General features: G+C 35.3%; 1 protein-coding gene across 1 annotated transcript in view; it reads right to left on the bottom strand.

Moving 5' to 3' along the window:
• Positions 1–1,707: 1,707 nt before the first annotated feature.
• Positions 1,708–15,000, bottom strand: part of LOC115214091 (pappalysin-1-like) — a 197,083-nt gene continuing 183,790 nt past the window's right edge. The window contains exons 18-22 of the mRNA XM_029783146.2: positions 14,183–14,387; positions 11,241–11,406; positions 6,113–6,254; positions 4,725–4,894; positions 1,708–2,561 (exon numbers count right to left, since the gene is read on the bottom strand). Of these exons, the coding sequence (XP_029639006.2) occupies positions 2,379–2,561; positions 4,725–4,894; positions 6,113–6,254; positions 11,241–11,406; positions 14,183–14,387 (866 nt within the window). The 3' untranslated portion in view covers positions 1,708–2,378. The remainder of the gene's footprint in view (positions 2,562–4,724; positions 4,895–6,112; positions 6,255–11,240; positions 11,407–14,182; positions 14,388–15,000) is intronic.

Genomic DNA, 15,000 nt, shown 5'->3' with positions numbered 1-15,000 from the left:
GAAACCAGTGGCTATAATATTCCTGCCTAACTTTATATAAAGTAGCAAAACACACAACTCAAAATATAACGAACATAGATTGATAACAGCGACACTAAGTAAAATAACAATAACAATAAACATTATTAGGAAAATAATAACAAAAATGTGATAATTCTCATTAATAACAATTGCAATAATAATAATAATAATGATAATATAATAATAATAATAATAATAATAATAATAATAATAATAATAATAATAATAATAATAATACATTCTATTATAGGCACGAGGCCTGAAATTTTGAGGAGAGGTAAAATTGATTACATCGACCCCAGTGTTCAGCTGGTACTTATAGACCCCGAAAGGATGAAAGGCAAAGTCGACATCGGCAGAATTTGAACTCAGAACGTAAAGACGGGAGAAAAAAAAGGATGCTAAGCGTTTTATCGATGTGGTAATGATTCTATCAGCTCACTGCCTTTATAATGATAATAGTAATAATAGTAGTAGTAGTAATGATAATGATAATAATAATAATAATAATAATAATAGTAGTAGTAGTAGTAGTAGTAGTAGTAGTAGTAGTAGTAGTAGTAGTAGTAGTTAGTAGTATAATAATAATAATAATAATAATATAAAATAATAATAATAATAATAATAATAATAATAATGATAATAATAACAACAACAACAGCAACAATATTAATTTTCAACACAGGCATAAGGCCATGGTAAAAAGTTGATAATATCCATACAGTTAACCAGTGTATGATTTCCACTCTATTTTATCACTCTCGAAACTAAACAAAATCGATCCTTGCTGAATCTGACATCAGAAGGTAAAATGACATAAATAAATACTATAAAGTATTTTACCTGCTGTTACACTGAATCTGTCAACAACCGTTTCATTAAGAATAATTATAATTAATATCTCTAACAAGAACACATGAACGCATATTTGACGGGAGGCGTTAGTCGATTAAATCGATCGTGATAATTAGCTGGGACTTTATTCTATTGGCCTCAGAAGGATGAAAGGCAAACTTTCCTCTTCGAAATGTGTACTGAAAACATATAGAGTGTAAATAATATCCTCAAGGCATTTTATCCAACGCTCTAGCTATTCTGCCAACTTGATATTACAGTTCTGATATCGTAAAAAAAACCAAGCCTTCTATTTTTTCTGCTGAGGACGATAAGCTCCAAAGCAAATAACTGTCCAAAAAGCAGTGTATCCAGCAAGCCAAGTCACTGAAATTACACATCAGAGACTTCTGGTTATATGGTGATTGCCATAAATACGAGAACAACAACAGTTATAATAACAACAATTACACCGATAATAATAATGATAAATTTGCCGTCCGCGCTTACAGAATTAACCAGAACAAGTGAAATCGAAAGCTCTGAGAAGTGAAGGAGAAATAATAATAATAATAATAATAATAATAATAATAATAATAATAATAATAATAATAACAACCATAATAATAATAATAATAATAATAATAATAATAATAATAATAATAATAATAATAATAATAACAACTATAATAATAATAATAATAATAATAATAATAGTAATAATAATAATAGTAATAACAATAATGATGGCTTCAGATTTAGGTATAAGGCCAGCAACTTCGAGAAGGAAGTAAGTCTATTACATCGACTACTCCGGCCTCAGTGGAATTTGAACCCAAAACGTAATGACGGACGAAATGCTGTGTTTTGCCCGGAGTGCTAACGGTTATGCCAGCTCGCCGCCTTAGTAGTAGTAGTTGTAATAGTAGTAGTAGTAGTAGTAGTAGTAGTAGTAGTAGTAGTAGTAGTAACAACAACAACTGATAAAAATGTATAACTTCGGCACACGGACGTGTTCGCATATCGTGTAGGAGGAGGCCTATGGTTGATGAAATCAGTTTCTGATATTTGATTAGTTCTTTATTCCGTCGATCCCCAGAACAATAAAGGGTGATATAAATATCGACAGGATTGGAAAGCGAGAATGTATACGCACGTAACTAAATATCACATAGCATTTCGTCCGATGCTTTAACGACTCTTCCAAACTAAATCCTCTTTAAAAATATTTATTGATTTTTAACATTGGCACACGACCACAAACTTGATTGGGTGTTGGGTGGTCACTCTTTTCATTGATCACGACGATTGACTCGTACATTTGTTTTAACGACATTGGAAAGATGTGAAGCAAATTAACAGAGTCAATTTCACAGACTAACGGTACAACAAATATAGAATAACAATAGCTTCATCAAAATCATCATCGTCGTCGTCGTCGTTGTCGTCATCATCATCATCATCATCATCATCAAACAACAACAACGAAAAGAATTACAACAACAGTATGAACAGCAACTGAATTATTTGGATCGATTATTATTCTCGATGGCGTTAGGGTCTTTACAAGCACATTTTTCGGAACACGTTGGTGAAACCAACTGAATTTTGCCTCCTCTTACCGTCGAAGGGCAACAATCACCTTGGTCCCATGCACAAAAGGGTCGATTGTTAGAGCTGTCACACCAGCCGTCTTTTAAGGCCCTCTGAAATATAGTTAAAAATGGATTATTAAAACTAAATATTAAAAAGGTGTAACAAATTATATAGATTTAGAATACTAAAGATTCTATCAAAATATGCTTTCGAGGAAGTCAGTTTGGACAGAAAAATTCCATTTACGACCACTATTAAATTGAGTACGGAACGCCAACATTAGGTATCTCAAATACAAACTGATACAATTGTTATTATTGTCTTACTCCAGGTCCATATGGATAGAACAAAGTTATAATGAAAGGAGTCTAGGCCGTGCTCATTCTTTCTTTTAGATATATTGTATCTAAATGAGAATATCCAAAGTGTTCATCAATGTTTTAGACAGCAACGTATGATTGAAGGGAGATTTGACTTTCATTTCTAGGACAATGTGAGACAACATATATGATTGCCTTCATTTCGTGTGACCACGCATATAGATGGGGCAGATAATATAGGAATTTCTGACCTTGAAGTTGTTAATCAAGCATTTATTCATTTGATAGATTTCGACCCCGTTCGTTGCTTACACCCGAGATAAAATGTTATGTAATATTCTGCTAAAGTAGTTAAAAACTATGAAACAATTTTTGCCTTTTTATTTCATGATTAGCGGAACTAACACTAAAAACAGGGCAATAAGAAAATAACCATCGTGTTGCTTATTTGAGGTTGAAAAAATACTTGGTCGGATAGTATGACTACTTTCTGTCTGATATTTGAACATAAAATTATGCTATAGCTCAAGTAGTTTTCACATGTAATGGAATATTTATCTGAATATCAAAACAGACTGAAGTAACTGATAGGCTTTGGTTTGAAGTTGGACATCCGTCAGCGGTTGAGAGAGAATTCATTGAAAAGCTACCCATGCTAACACAACAGATCATTCCGTCATCGCCAATTTGTACATAGCACAGCCCTTTTGAATTGTATTTTTAAATCAAGAACGAAGGTGAGACCAACATCATCAGACGAACACATGGATTCAAAATAAGATCAGTTATAGTTTCAGTTTTAGCAGAGACATTTCACACCTGTTAAAACCTTATCACAATCTTATTTGAGAAGAGGGAAGCAGTCGAGGAGACAAAGCAAAGAGTGAATTACAGAAACCAGTAAAAGTATAAGTATCTTCTACAATAGCCCATCAACACCTTGTAATGGAAACTGTTGAAACCTCTCGCAAATATATAAGTTTCGTTCGACTATAGCCTAAATCCTTCAAGGTAGTGCCCCATCTAAATGAAACAAAACAAACGAATATATATGTGTGTGTGTGTGTGTGTGTGTGTGCGTGAGTGCGAGGGAGAGGGAGGGAGAAAGAGAGAAGAAAGTACATATCTATGAGCTAATGTTTGGAGTGTGTTGGTAATCGCAATCATGACCAATAAATGCAAGAACTTTTTTGTTGCTCCTGGATAGTTGTTTCTAGCGCCCTTTGATATATATTGGTGCAATACTTCAATGTGCATCTTAATTGAGATTTTTAGGCGTAGCACGAGGTAAATCTAATACTTGTGATGCAGTTTTCAAATGACGCTTAAGTAATTGTGGCTATTTTGAAAATTTTCTTGGTGTTCTTCATGACTAGAAAGAATGAGTTACAAGCACATTTCCTTGATGCTTTGCCTTTCTTAAGGTGTTATTAAAAGTGAATAGGTTGCCATGCATCTCTTAAACGTTAGTATTAATAGAATCAGTATGTTCTTAGTCTGCGTTGTTTAGGTTGCATATTGATCAAACCTCTGAACGAAAAGGCTAAGGAGGCCGTAGATGCTTTTAGATGCACAATAGTTTGTGTTGTTAGAAGCAAATTTCTATAAAGCAGTGCATTTTCCTCTCCAGCCTCGCATCTTTCGTTAATAATTGATCTGATTTCTTTTACTCTTCCCCGCCCCACAAAGAAAGCTAATCACAAACACGCCTATTTGAGTATGCGTCCGCGAAGACATAGCGTAAGGTAATGGCAGATAATTCATGGATGCCATTAAATTTTATTGAACCAGTTTTCATCTCACGCTTGTTACTATCATATCTGATGTATACATCTATAAAATTGTGTTTGATTTATTTAAAATAATCAACAAATTTATCGAGAACTGAAGATGAATAACTGTAGCTAGCGGAAGGTTGTTCTTTTACATAATATAAAATTGTTGTTTACGTACCACTTGGCATATCTGTTTGCATGTAATATCGCTTGGATTAGGATACCAACGTAAAATACCGGTGCACGTTAACTTCACATTGTAGTCCTTGTTGGTGAAAGTCGTACCATTCATGTTAGGTAAAACAGGTTGAAACATCTGGCTATTGCAAATAATTTCACAAGTAGATCCTATATTAAACAACGGAAAAATAATAAAATAATAATAATATGATAAAACAATAATGCTAAAGAAAAAAAGCTTTATTTGAGAAGAGGGAAGCAGTCGAGGAGACAAAGCAAAGAGTGAATTACAGAAACCAGTAAAAGTTCATACAAGTCGATTATGAGAAAATAAGCATGGGAAAAAAGAAGGTTGTGATATAAAATGAAACATCCCAAACAGCGAGCTAGCCAAGGATGCAACTTCAGATATCTAAGGTCACACTTATTTAGCAGTGTCCTCAACGATACACACAAGAACATGCTGATATTATGTCCACTCTTCGGGACGTAACCTCTGTTCTCTGCAGATTTCTATAAAGCAGCACATTTTCATCTCCAGCCTCGCATTTTCGTTACTTATTGATCTGATTTGTTTTACTGTTCCCCGTTCCACAAAGAAAACTAATCACAAACACGCGTATTTGGGTATGCGTCCGCGAGGACATAGCATGAGGTAATGGCAGATAATTCATGGATACCATTGAATTTTATAGAACCAGTTCTCACCTCACACTTGTTACTATCATATCTGATGTATACATCTATAAACATCATATTGCATGAACCAAAGATAGATCAAGGACAAAGAAGATATAGTTAATAATTGCTTATGTAGATCTGCACAATACATAATTAATATTTTTAGTAGCCTTTTGAATAATAATTAAATTATTGCTTAAATGGCTATTCAATTTATGAACAGAGGGTTTGATTTAGATCTTTCATTGATTCAATTTAGACCAAAAAAAGATAATCTAACACAACCTGACAGCATAGTCGACATCGGCCAATCTTCAGAGGCAGGATTGTTTTTTCGTAACTCGCTATGTACTAGATGGACAAGGTGATGGGCATGGTTCAGATTGATTCTGAAACTTTAATCCTGGAACCCTGAAACTGAAGTTAAATTTACCTAGACACCCTCCCGCACGAAATGGAATACAAGAAAGCTATGTAAGCATATTCGAATATTACTATGCACATGGTTTCTATGAGTCGCCAATCTGTAGGACTTTCCTGAACATCTATATTTCACGCGAAGGAAAAGATAATCTATGAGTAAAGATTATTAGTTAGGAAGAAACACGCAGTTTTCTTTTCTCTAATACCTACAGTAACAGAAGTACACTGTAGGTTTCTGGTAAATTAAAGAATCAAATAAAAGTATAATGGCAGAAAACTCACCAACAAACCGCTTGTGACAATTCTTCTTACGAAGACGATGGTCATGTAGCAATGGTAATGGACACGCGGATGTTTTTGGAAAATGGCACATTTTAAAGTTTGAACTCCAAATACCTTTTTGTAAGCATTTAATCTTCTGAATCTGCAAAGAATTGGCATGAATGGAGAGTTTGGTTATTGGAATTTATTATCCGAGTATACGGACGTATGAACGAAAAGATAGGGAGTTATATGACTGAGGTAGCAATAGAGATAGATAGATCGAGGATGGTTGGTGTAAACACACGTAAGGTTATATCGATTATTCATGCATAAATATGAAACAGAGCAACTTATAAGGAATGAATAGTTTCCGACTAATGCTCTATCAAATTATGTATACGTATGTATATCTCTGTCTTTCTGCTTTCTCTCTCCACACATGCATAATGCATACATAATACACACATACACATACACATACATAACACTCACACGTTTAGAGAGAAAGAGGGAGGGTAAGAAAGGGAGATATAAAGAAATTGAGAGAGTGAGAAAGGGAAGGAGCGAGGAGAAAGAGATTTTCAAAGAGATATTCACATCAGCAGGACAAACTGACCTCTATGAGGGCACAGGCTTTTTTTTTCTGTCCCAAACAACGATATCTGACAGGTTATGCTTACACTCGACAGATGTTTTGATGGGAATGATCCACCAGTATTCTTTGTGCTGATATTTATGTCATCGTGAATTATTTGCGAATGGCATCGTGAATTATTTTTGCGACAACGTCTTATCGCATAGGAAGGTAGCATCTTGATATCTTTGGGTAGCTGGTAATGACATGCGTGATGTATTCCACAGAAATATGACATAATCTACATTTTCGGTTGCATCTTGGAACTCCAGGGGCTTCACTGTCTCTTTTGTTGATTAGGTATTTAGTAACAATCTCCTCTCCTTGGATTGCAAAGGCATAGCCTTGGAATTGTGATGTGATGTAGTAGTCACGAGACCAATAGAGGTTTCGCTTCGTATCAATGTTACTCAATGTTATAATCTTCTTCAAATGTTCGGGAATCACCTCCATGCATTGTCTTCATATATATATACGCACGCGCGCACACACACACGCGCACACACACGCACACACACACACACACACACCACACACACACACACATGTATGTATGTATGTATATTTATAGTGAGAATTTACAAAAAACAAAAGACGAAGACGGGTGTGTAAACAACAAACAGATGTATTAGTTTAACGCTCAGGAAGTGAGAAAGTCTTTTACGTTTCGAGCCTACGCTCTTCGAAAGAAAAGAACACAGAAATAAACAGGGAGAGGAAATAGAAAAAGGTTTCGGGGCTAGCGATCTAACCTGGAGAATGCCGGACACATGGGTCACACAGAAGAGCTAGGAAGAAGGAGAGATAATAAAGTAGTACAGTTCTATATCTAAGAGATGAGGAATTACATACATTATTTCCATTATTTACAATTGACGAATATTTGTCCTCATCTTGTTTTTTGTTAACACAACGCTTCGGCTGATATACCCTCCAGCCTTCATCAGGTGTCTTGGGGAAATTTCGAACCTGGGTTCTCATTCCTAAGGTATTTTTCGATCTTGTTGTTGTTGTTGCTGTTATTATTATTATTATTATTATTATTATATTATTATTATTATTATTATTATTATTATTATTATTATTATTATTATTATTATTATTATTCAGGTCATTGCCTGAAATCAAACTCTGAATCATGGAGTTAGTAACCCGCACTCTTAACACATATCCCCACACGCACGCACACAAATATTTATATTTCCCTCTCTAAACAACAACAACCTGTCATTATAGTGAAGGCTTTCTTTAAAGTCTGTGTTGCGTTGCCTATAATTTGAAAAACATACAGAAACACACACACACACACAAACAAACATCCCCCCCCCCAAAAAAAACTATATATATTACATGTAGACTGTCACACTGCATTCTATACAATTTATTAGTGCAAGGGAAAATAAAATATGGTCGAGAACTAAACGAAGATATAGTATAACTAGGAAAATGGATCTTTGAGTCTTGCCTTGTCTTTCGACAGACTACATGTATGCAACGAATATGGTCGATTATTCAGACCTAGGGCTATACAACAGTAACATACAGATTATACAATGCACCCAATGAACTAGACCCCCTTTTTTTAATTATCTTTCTTCTCTTCTGCTCTGTCTGCTGCCTTGAGCTAATAATGCATTTCCTATGTCAAGCATAACGGTTAGAAGTACTCTTTTATACGAGGGGATTTATTATGTCGTGATGAAAGGTATCTCTTGGGAGAGCTTTTCAGTTTAGGTGGTCTGAATGTTAAGACATCAGTGGTTATTTTTGTTTTATTTGCTAAGGTATTATAATGTAACAGTTTTGAGAGAATCGGAAAGAAATAATATCTTAATTATAATGTTGGTACGAATGTCACCTGATTAATCAGACGGTAATTATAGAGGGATGTAATGTCAGCCTCTGGTCCAGCAAAAACCTAACGCCTACCCACCCAGGATGCAGCTTGCTTGATATAATCACCTATCTAAACGGTAGCGTATTTACTTATGGCAGTTTAAAAAATGCATGCAAATACATACATGCATACACACACGCACAGACACACACGCACAGACACACACACACATATGCAGACGAATATAAAGATAACTACATATACATACAAACATACACATACACACATACATACATACATACATACATACATACATACATACATACATACATACATACATACATACATACATCTATATATACACACACATACACTTTCCATAATGCGTGCATTATTTTATGTACTTTTGTGTTTCCTTACACAGACAAATTAGTTCTAAATGGATTACGAGAGTTTACTAAATTAAATTCCAAAATTTTACGAAGAAATTATTTACGATATTAATTAAGAGACTGAGCCACTCTTCAACTCAGTCTTTATCTATCTATCTATCTATCTATCTATCTATCTATCTATCTATCTATCTATCTATCTATCTATCTATCTATCTATCTATCTATCTATCTGTCTGTCTGTCTGTCTGTCTGTCTGTCTGTCTGTCTGTCTGTCTGTCTGTCTATCTATCTGTCTGTCTGTCTGTCTGTCTGTCTGTCTGTCTGTCTGTCTATCTATCTGTCTGTCTGTCTGTCTATCTGTCTGTCTGTCTGTCTGTCTGTCTGTCTATCTATCTATCTATCTATCTATCTATCTATCTATCTATCTGTCTGTCTGTCTGTCTGTCTGTCTGTCTGTCTGTCTATCTATCTATCTTTGTCTGTCTGTCTGTCTGTCTGTCTATCTATCTATCTATCTATCTATCTATCTATCTATCTATCTATCTTTCTGTCTGTCTGTCTGTCTGTCTATCTATCTATCTATCTATCTATCTATCTATTTATCTATCTATCTATCTATCTATCTATCTATCTGTCTGTCTATCTATCTGTTGTCTTTCTATATTTCTATAAATCTATCTGTCTGTCTATCTGTCGATGTATCTGTATATCTATTCTCTCTTTCTCTCCACACATAATCAAATATTTTAATATATACATATTAACAATACATACCGCACACAAGCATGCATATATATTCACACATGATGATATGTGTGTGTTTGTGTGTCCAAGTAATACACATACACAATCATAACTCTTTTGCACACATATAAAGTAACATACATATCTAGGTGTATATGTCTGTGCTTATTGCTGTTCATTTGCTTATTGGTTCGCTATCTTGTACTGTCTGAGCTCTACTTTCGCCGACATTCTATCTTTCACAATTTTATATTTTCGTTGGGTCAAGTTTGGGAGAACCAAGAGCATTTATGCTCACTCGTGGCTAAAATGATGCCTTAAAACATATAGTGAAAGCATGCATGCGCGCGTGTGTGTGTGTGTGTAGTTTACCATAGCCATCACTCAGAACCTGGGCTCATGAGGGAGTACTATGTGTACTTAATTGGTTTAGGTTCCTTCTGTGTAGTTGAGAATAGCCGTACACGCAATCTCCTCTTACTTTTGTCCAGAGAAACATCCAGAATGTTAGATGTCGGGCAAAGGAAGCCCGCACAAGCACTTCACTATTATTTTTTCTGCCGACACCAAAAGGATGAAACATAACATTGATCTGAGCGTGTTTTGAGCTCCGAACATACTGAGTGAGTCAGAACATATGACGTAATCTATTTTATCCCACACTCTCACGGCTAAAATCAACTCTCATAAATACACACATGCACACACACATACATATACACATACCCACGCACATACACATACTATACATATGTATACACACACATATGTACATATGTATATGCATGCACATGCAGACACACATACACAAACATATATGTTCATAGATATGTGTTAGACTTGATTTATATTTCTGTTTGATGGCAATCCCTTGCCACTCGGTTACTTTTCGCGGTGCATACCGCGCTGCAAACAGTGAAACAAGATTATCTTGCCTCGTGAATCAGGGTTCCTGTCTTCATTACCCTATTAATCTCGAAGATCTTAAAAAGTGTCACATGTGCTACATCTTCGGTCTACTGATTTTTACGAAGAAATACATAAATACATGCATATATATATATATATGTTGTTGTTGTTTTGTCTCATTTGGTCTAAAGTCGTATGACAACCACCGTTATATATATTTTGTTTTTTCATTACTGTTTTCAATTTCGTTTTCGTCTCTTGTATTCACATCCGTCTTGTGCGTTCACATTCCTGTCTTCTACCAAGAAATCTAATGCTTACAGCTTAGTTTTTTTTCTTGGGGCTGGCCGAGTTGGAGCAAATATCAGAATTGAACAGCCGAAATTTGCTATGATGATTCGGTGTCTGACTGAAGATTGAAGGCTTCGAATGATTTGTCTGTGTTCCGTGTTCGTCCCTTCCTGTATTTCACGTTCATTATATATAAAAACATTCATTCTTATATATATATATATATATATATATATATATATGTGTGTGTGTGTGTGTGTGTGTGTGTGTGTGTGTATGGATGTATATATAATTCTACAATTTTATAGAAAATGAAGCATTAATTTTGATACTCACTTTTCTCTCACCTGGACATGTTAACGTACATTTGCTGCCTTCATAGTTTTGTTCCGTGCAGTTATACATTCTAGTAAATTCTGGTGCTATCGTAGCACATTTTACACGTGCACATCTCCTGCCAGACCATTGTCCATTTTCCCGACAAGTCATGTGTAAACTCCGTCTGGAAATAATAATTAAAAATTTTAAATAAAAACTATATGATGATCCAGAGATATGGCAAACATATGGACAAAATACATTACATTTGGAATAAAATTTGGCTTTCTGGATTCGTCCTCTATCATGACCATTTTGTCAAAGCTGCAATGGAGAATTGCTAAGAGGTCTGCCACAACGCTGCTTCTACACAAATCTTAGATTGTACCGAATAAGACGTCATGTGATTTTTCTTTCTTTTTCGCCAGAGACGGTGACTCATCAACAATCTGGCCGAGAGTTGCATTGCTTTCCCTGTTTCTTTCCGGCTTTTCTACTGCTATTTCTAGGCCTACGAACCAGTTAGTTGCATATGAGCTGCATGAAATCTGTGCAATACATCTGTCTCCCCTTCTGGGACAGTTCTACTTAGTCACACTCCCCAAGTTTCGCAGCTACTATTTTCATTTTGAAGATAAACCACACCATAACACCAAGTTTAATGAGATGATCCAGAATTTAATGAGATCTGCCACAACACAAAATTAATTATAAAGTAATAATAGCCCTTTCTACTATAGGCACAATACCTGAAATATTGCGGGGAGGAGAATTGACTACTACATCAGCTTCAGCGCTTAACTAGTACTTATTTTATCGATCTCGAAAAGATTAAAGGCAAAGTCGACCCCAGCATAAATTAAAATCAGAACGTATAGAGGGATGAAATAATGTTAAATATTTTGTCCAGCCTGCTAACGATTCTTCATCTCACTGCCTTCATAAGAAGAAGTAATAAGAATACAGGGATCTATAAGGGAAATGATTCCTCACATTAACACATTGTTAGACGTTTAAGGAGATAGGCATAGCCGATTGAAATCAACCTTATATGACTAATATTTTAATTGACTTCCTTCAGATTGGATTCTATGAATCTTTGCTTTATCACAAGCCCATATATTTTACTGATGATTACAGTCGACTTCCATTGATCCAATACTTATTTTTTTACCCTCGGAAAGATAGAAAGCAAAGTCAAGCTGAACAAAATTTGAACTTAGAAACTAAAGGATTTTCCGGATCATTTGTACGAAACACTACCTATGGTTTCATCATTATTTTCGTAACATGAAAATAAAACTGTTCTCTTCATATAATAAAGTACAAGCTTAAAGCTAAAAGCATTTTATGAAGAAATTCAGATAAGGGCAAAACAGTAGAAAGTGTTTAAAAAAGACAAATCCAATATACGGCGAAAAAAATCTCAGGACAAATATATTTTCTTTATTGGAAATGGGGCAGGCTTTTAAACAACGCCAAGATCCACTTTTCAGTTATCCAGGGTGAGAAATGGAAGCAAAATTTTCGTTAAACAGCCTATGGAAATCACATTCTGAGAGAGCTCTGTAAATCTGTAAGTCTGCGGTAAACAACAAACGCATTAGCAGAAACGGTGACCACACTTGTTCAGGACACACGAATATGTGGAATCTATCCTTTCCAGAGAAGGAAAAAGAGTATACAATGCAGGTAAGATGCTTCCTGGTGCAGGTTATGACGGTTTGGTGATAGTAAACTATCGAAGCAATGTAGACAATAGCAATACCCACCCGGTTTTTCTGAACCCATTTCGAGTGATTCCGGTGACAATCTCCGTACACTTTCTCCAGTTTTTATCCACCTGGAGATCTAGTTTGAAACAGACTGCAATCATATCAACAATACCATCTACGAATGACAGAAGACGTTGTCCCAGTTGGACTTACTTTGCTTAGTGGTGATTTGAAAGTCATTTGACTCTCGCTATAATTCATGATCCATTAATTCCTGGTACACCCTCAGATAGTGCCGTCCATCTTAGTTTTCTGTGTTTCACACTAAGATAGTAACTTCCTCTATTTATGCTGGCAGACAATGCTATCTTATATCCAAGTTTGATAAGGATATCATAAATGCTTATTTTTGCGGTAGCTCTCAAAAGATACACGAGAGACAAAAGCGAGGGCGGAACGAGCGCATATTATAAACTGCTCTGCTAAGTAACTATTCAGTTCAACTATTAAACAGAGGCCGCTGTACATTGTTGTGAGCTAGATCCTGGAGGCAGGACCGAAAGCAGTTATGTTTTGAAAGGGTCAATTTTCACGGACGTTTTATACTGATCTAGATTGATGAATGTCTCACCGAAATAAGATCAAAAGCCGACACGTTATACGATGTATTACATGAAGTAGAGGCTACCGGAGATATATCTTCTGGATATCGCACATATTTGTACTTCTTGACAAGAATCAACCTCTTGGCGAATCTTTAAATTAGTACGTACAGATCAGTGTTATGGCCTGAAGTCGTCCATCATATGCTTGTTTGGGTATTTCTCGGACAGTGTTACCATTCCTCAGCTTATACGAAATGGAATGCCTTCAGGTTACTGTGATTTTCAGCAGGCAACCATGAAGATCGTCAATAAATTGAGCATTGGCGTAGCTGCTAACGATTACATATAGATATTGTAGTGATATTAAAAACAAAACTGTAGGCTGACCGTCGTAATATGCACCAAAAATCATCATCTGATGATGAAATTGATGATGACGACGACAATCAGAAGGAGGGAGAGAAGAAGGGCGAGAATGACTAAGGCGACATGATGATAGTGAGGATATTGACAGTCTTTGTTCATAAATTTAATGTGAAAAACCTGTCTCACTCAGAAAAGTAAATAAATAAGAATTTAAAAAAATTCCAGATACTTTCACAGAATAAATAAATAAACAAATAAATACTATATGACCTACCGTTTTGTATGTAATCCTTCTGTATGAAACCCTTTCTTGCAGCGAAATCTGCATCTAGTTCCAGCTTGTTGGATGCCATGAGTGCAAGAGCGAGTCATTAACTGAGCATGAGGACGTGGGAGAGGAGACAGGCAAAAGGTTAAGCAATAAGCATCAACCATTGACCAACGTCCGTTCGCTTCGCATAGAATTGTAGTGTTTGTGCCTGGATATTAGAAGAAACACAAATAATGATACATATAGGCATGTTCTGATTTTTATACGCATGTATTTATGCACGCATGTATGTATAGATGTATGTTTTAGATTATTATGTATACATATGCTGTGAAAGTTTTGTATGTTAATGTATCTTAAAACTAACAAATATCAATAGAATTCAATCTGATATTCCGATAATTTCTTTGAAACAAATTCTGGTAAGCTTGTTCAGGATATAATTTTGTATTATTGTGAACTCATCAGCGAAGCAAACTTCCTTTTACTTGTTGAAGTAGAGACGAATAAATCACTAAGTATATATACTCGATTATGCATGTATATATACTTAGGGGAATAAACATTAATTTCTATGAGAAAATAAAATTCTTAGACATTGAATAATTGTAAAGGGGAATATATTGTCCAAATTCAATAACAACCTCTTCAATAGCCACGAGAATCAGTCACCATGTCTCTAGAATGATGGGCTAGTAACTTGAACCTGAACGCGAACGCTTTGCTTTCCAACTGTCTTATTCGAAGATTCACACAAAAAAAGGGAGGAAAGAAGGAGAGAGAGAAAGAGAGACGAGCAGATAGACAGACAGACAGATACA

The sequence above is a fragment of the Octopus sinensis genome, linkage group LG1 (genome assembly GCF_006345805.1).
Source record: "Octopus sinensis linkage group LG1, ASM634580v1, whole genome shotgun sequence".
Classification (NCBI taxonomy): domain Eukaryota; kingdom Metazoa; phylum Mollusca; class Cephalopoda; order Octopoda; family Octopodidae; genus Octopus; species Octopus sinensis.
The sequence above is the reverse complement of the archived record's forward strand: the minus strand, read 5'-3'. Positions and strand labels throughout refer to the sequence as shown.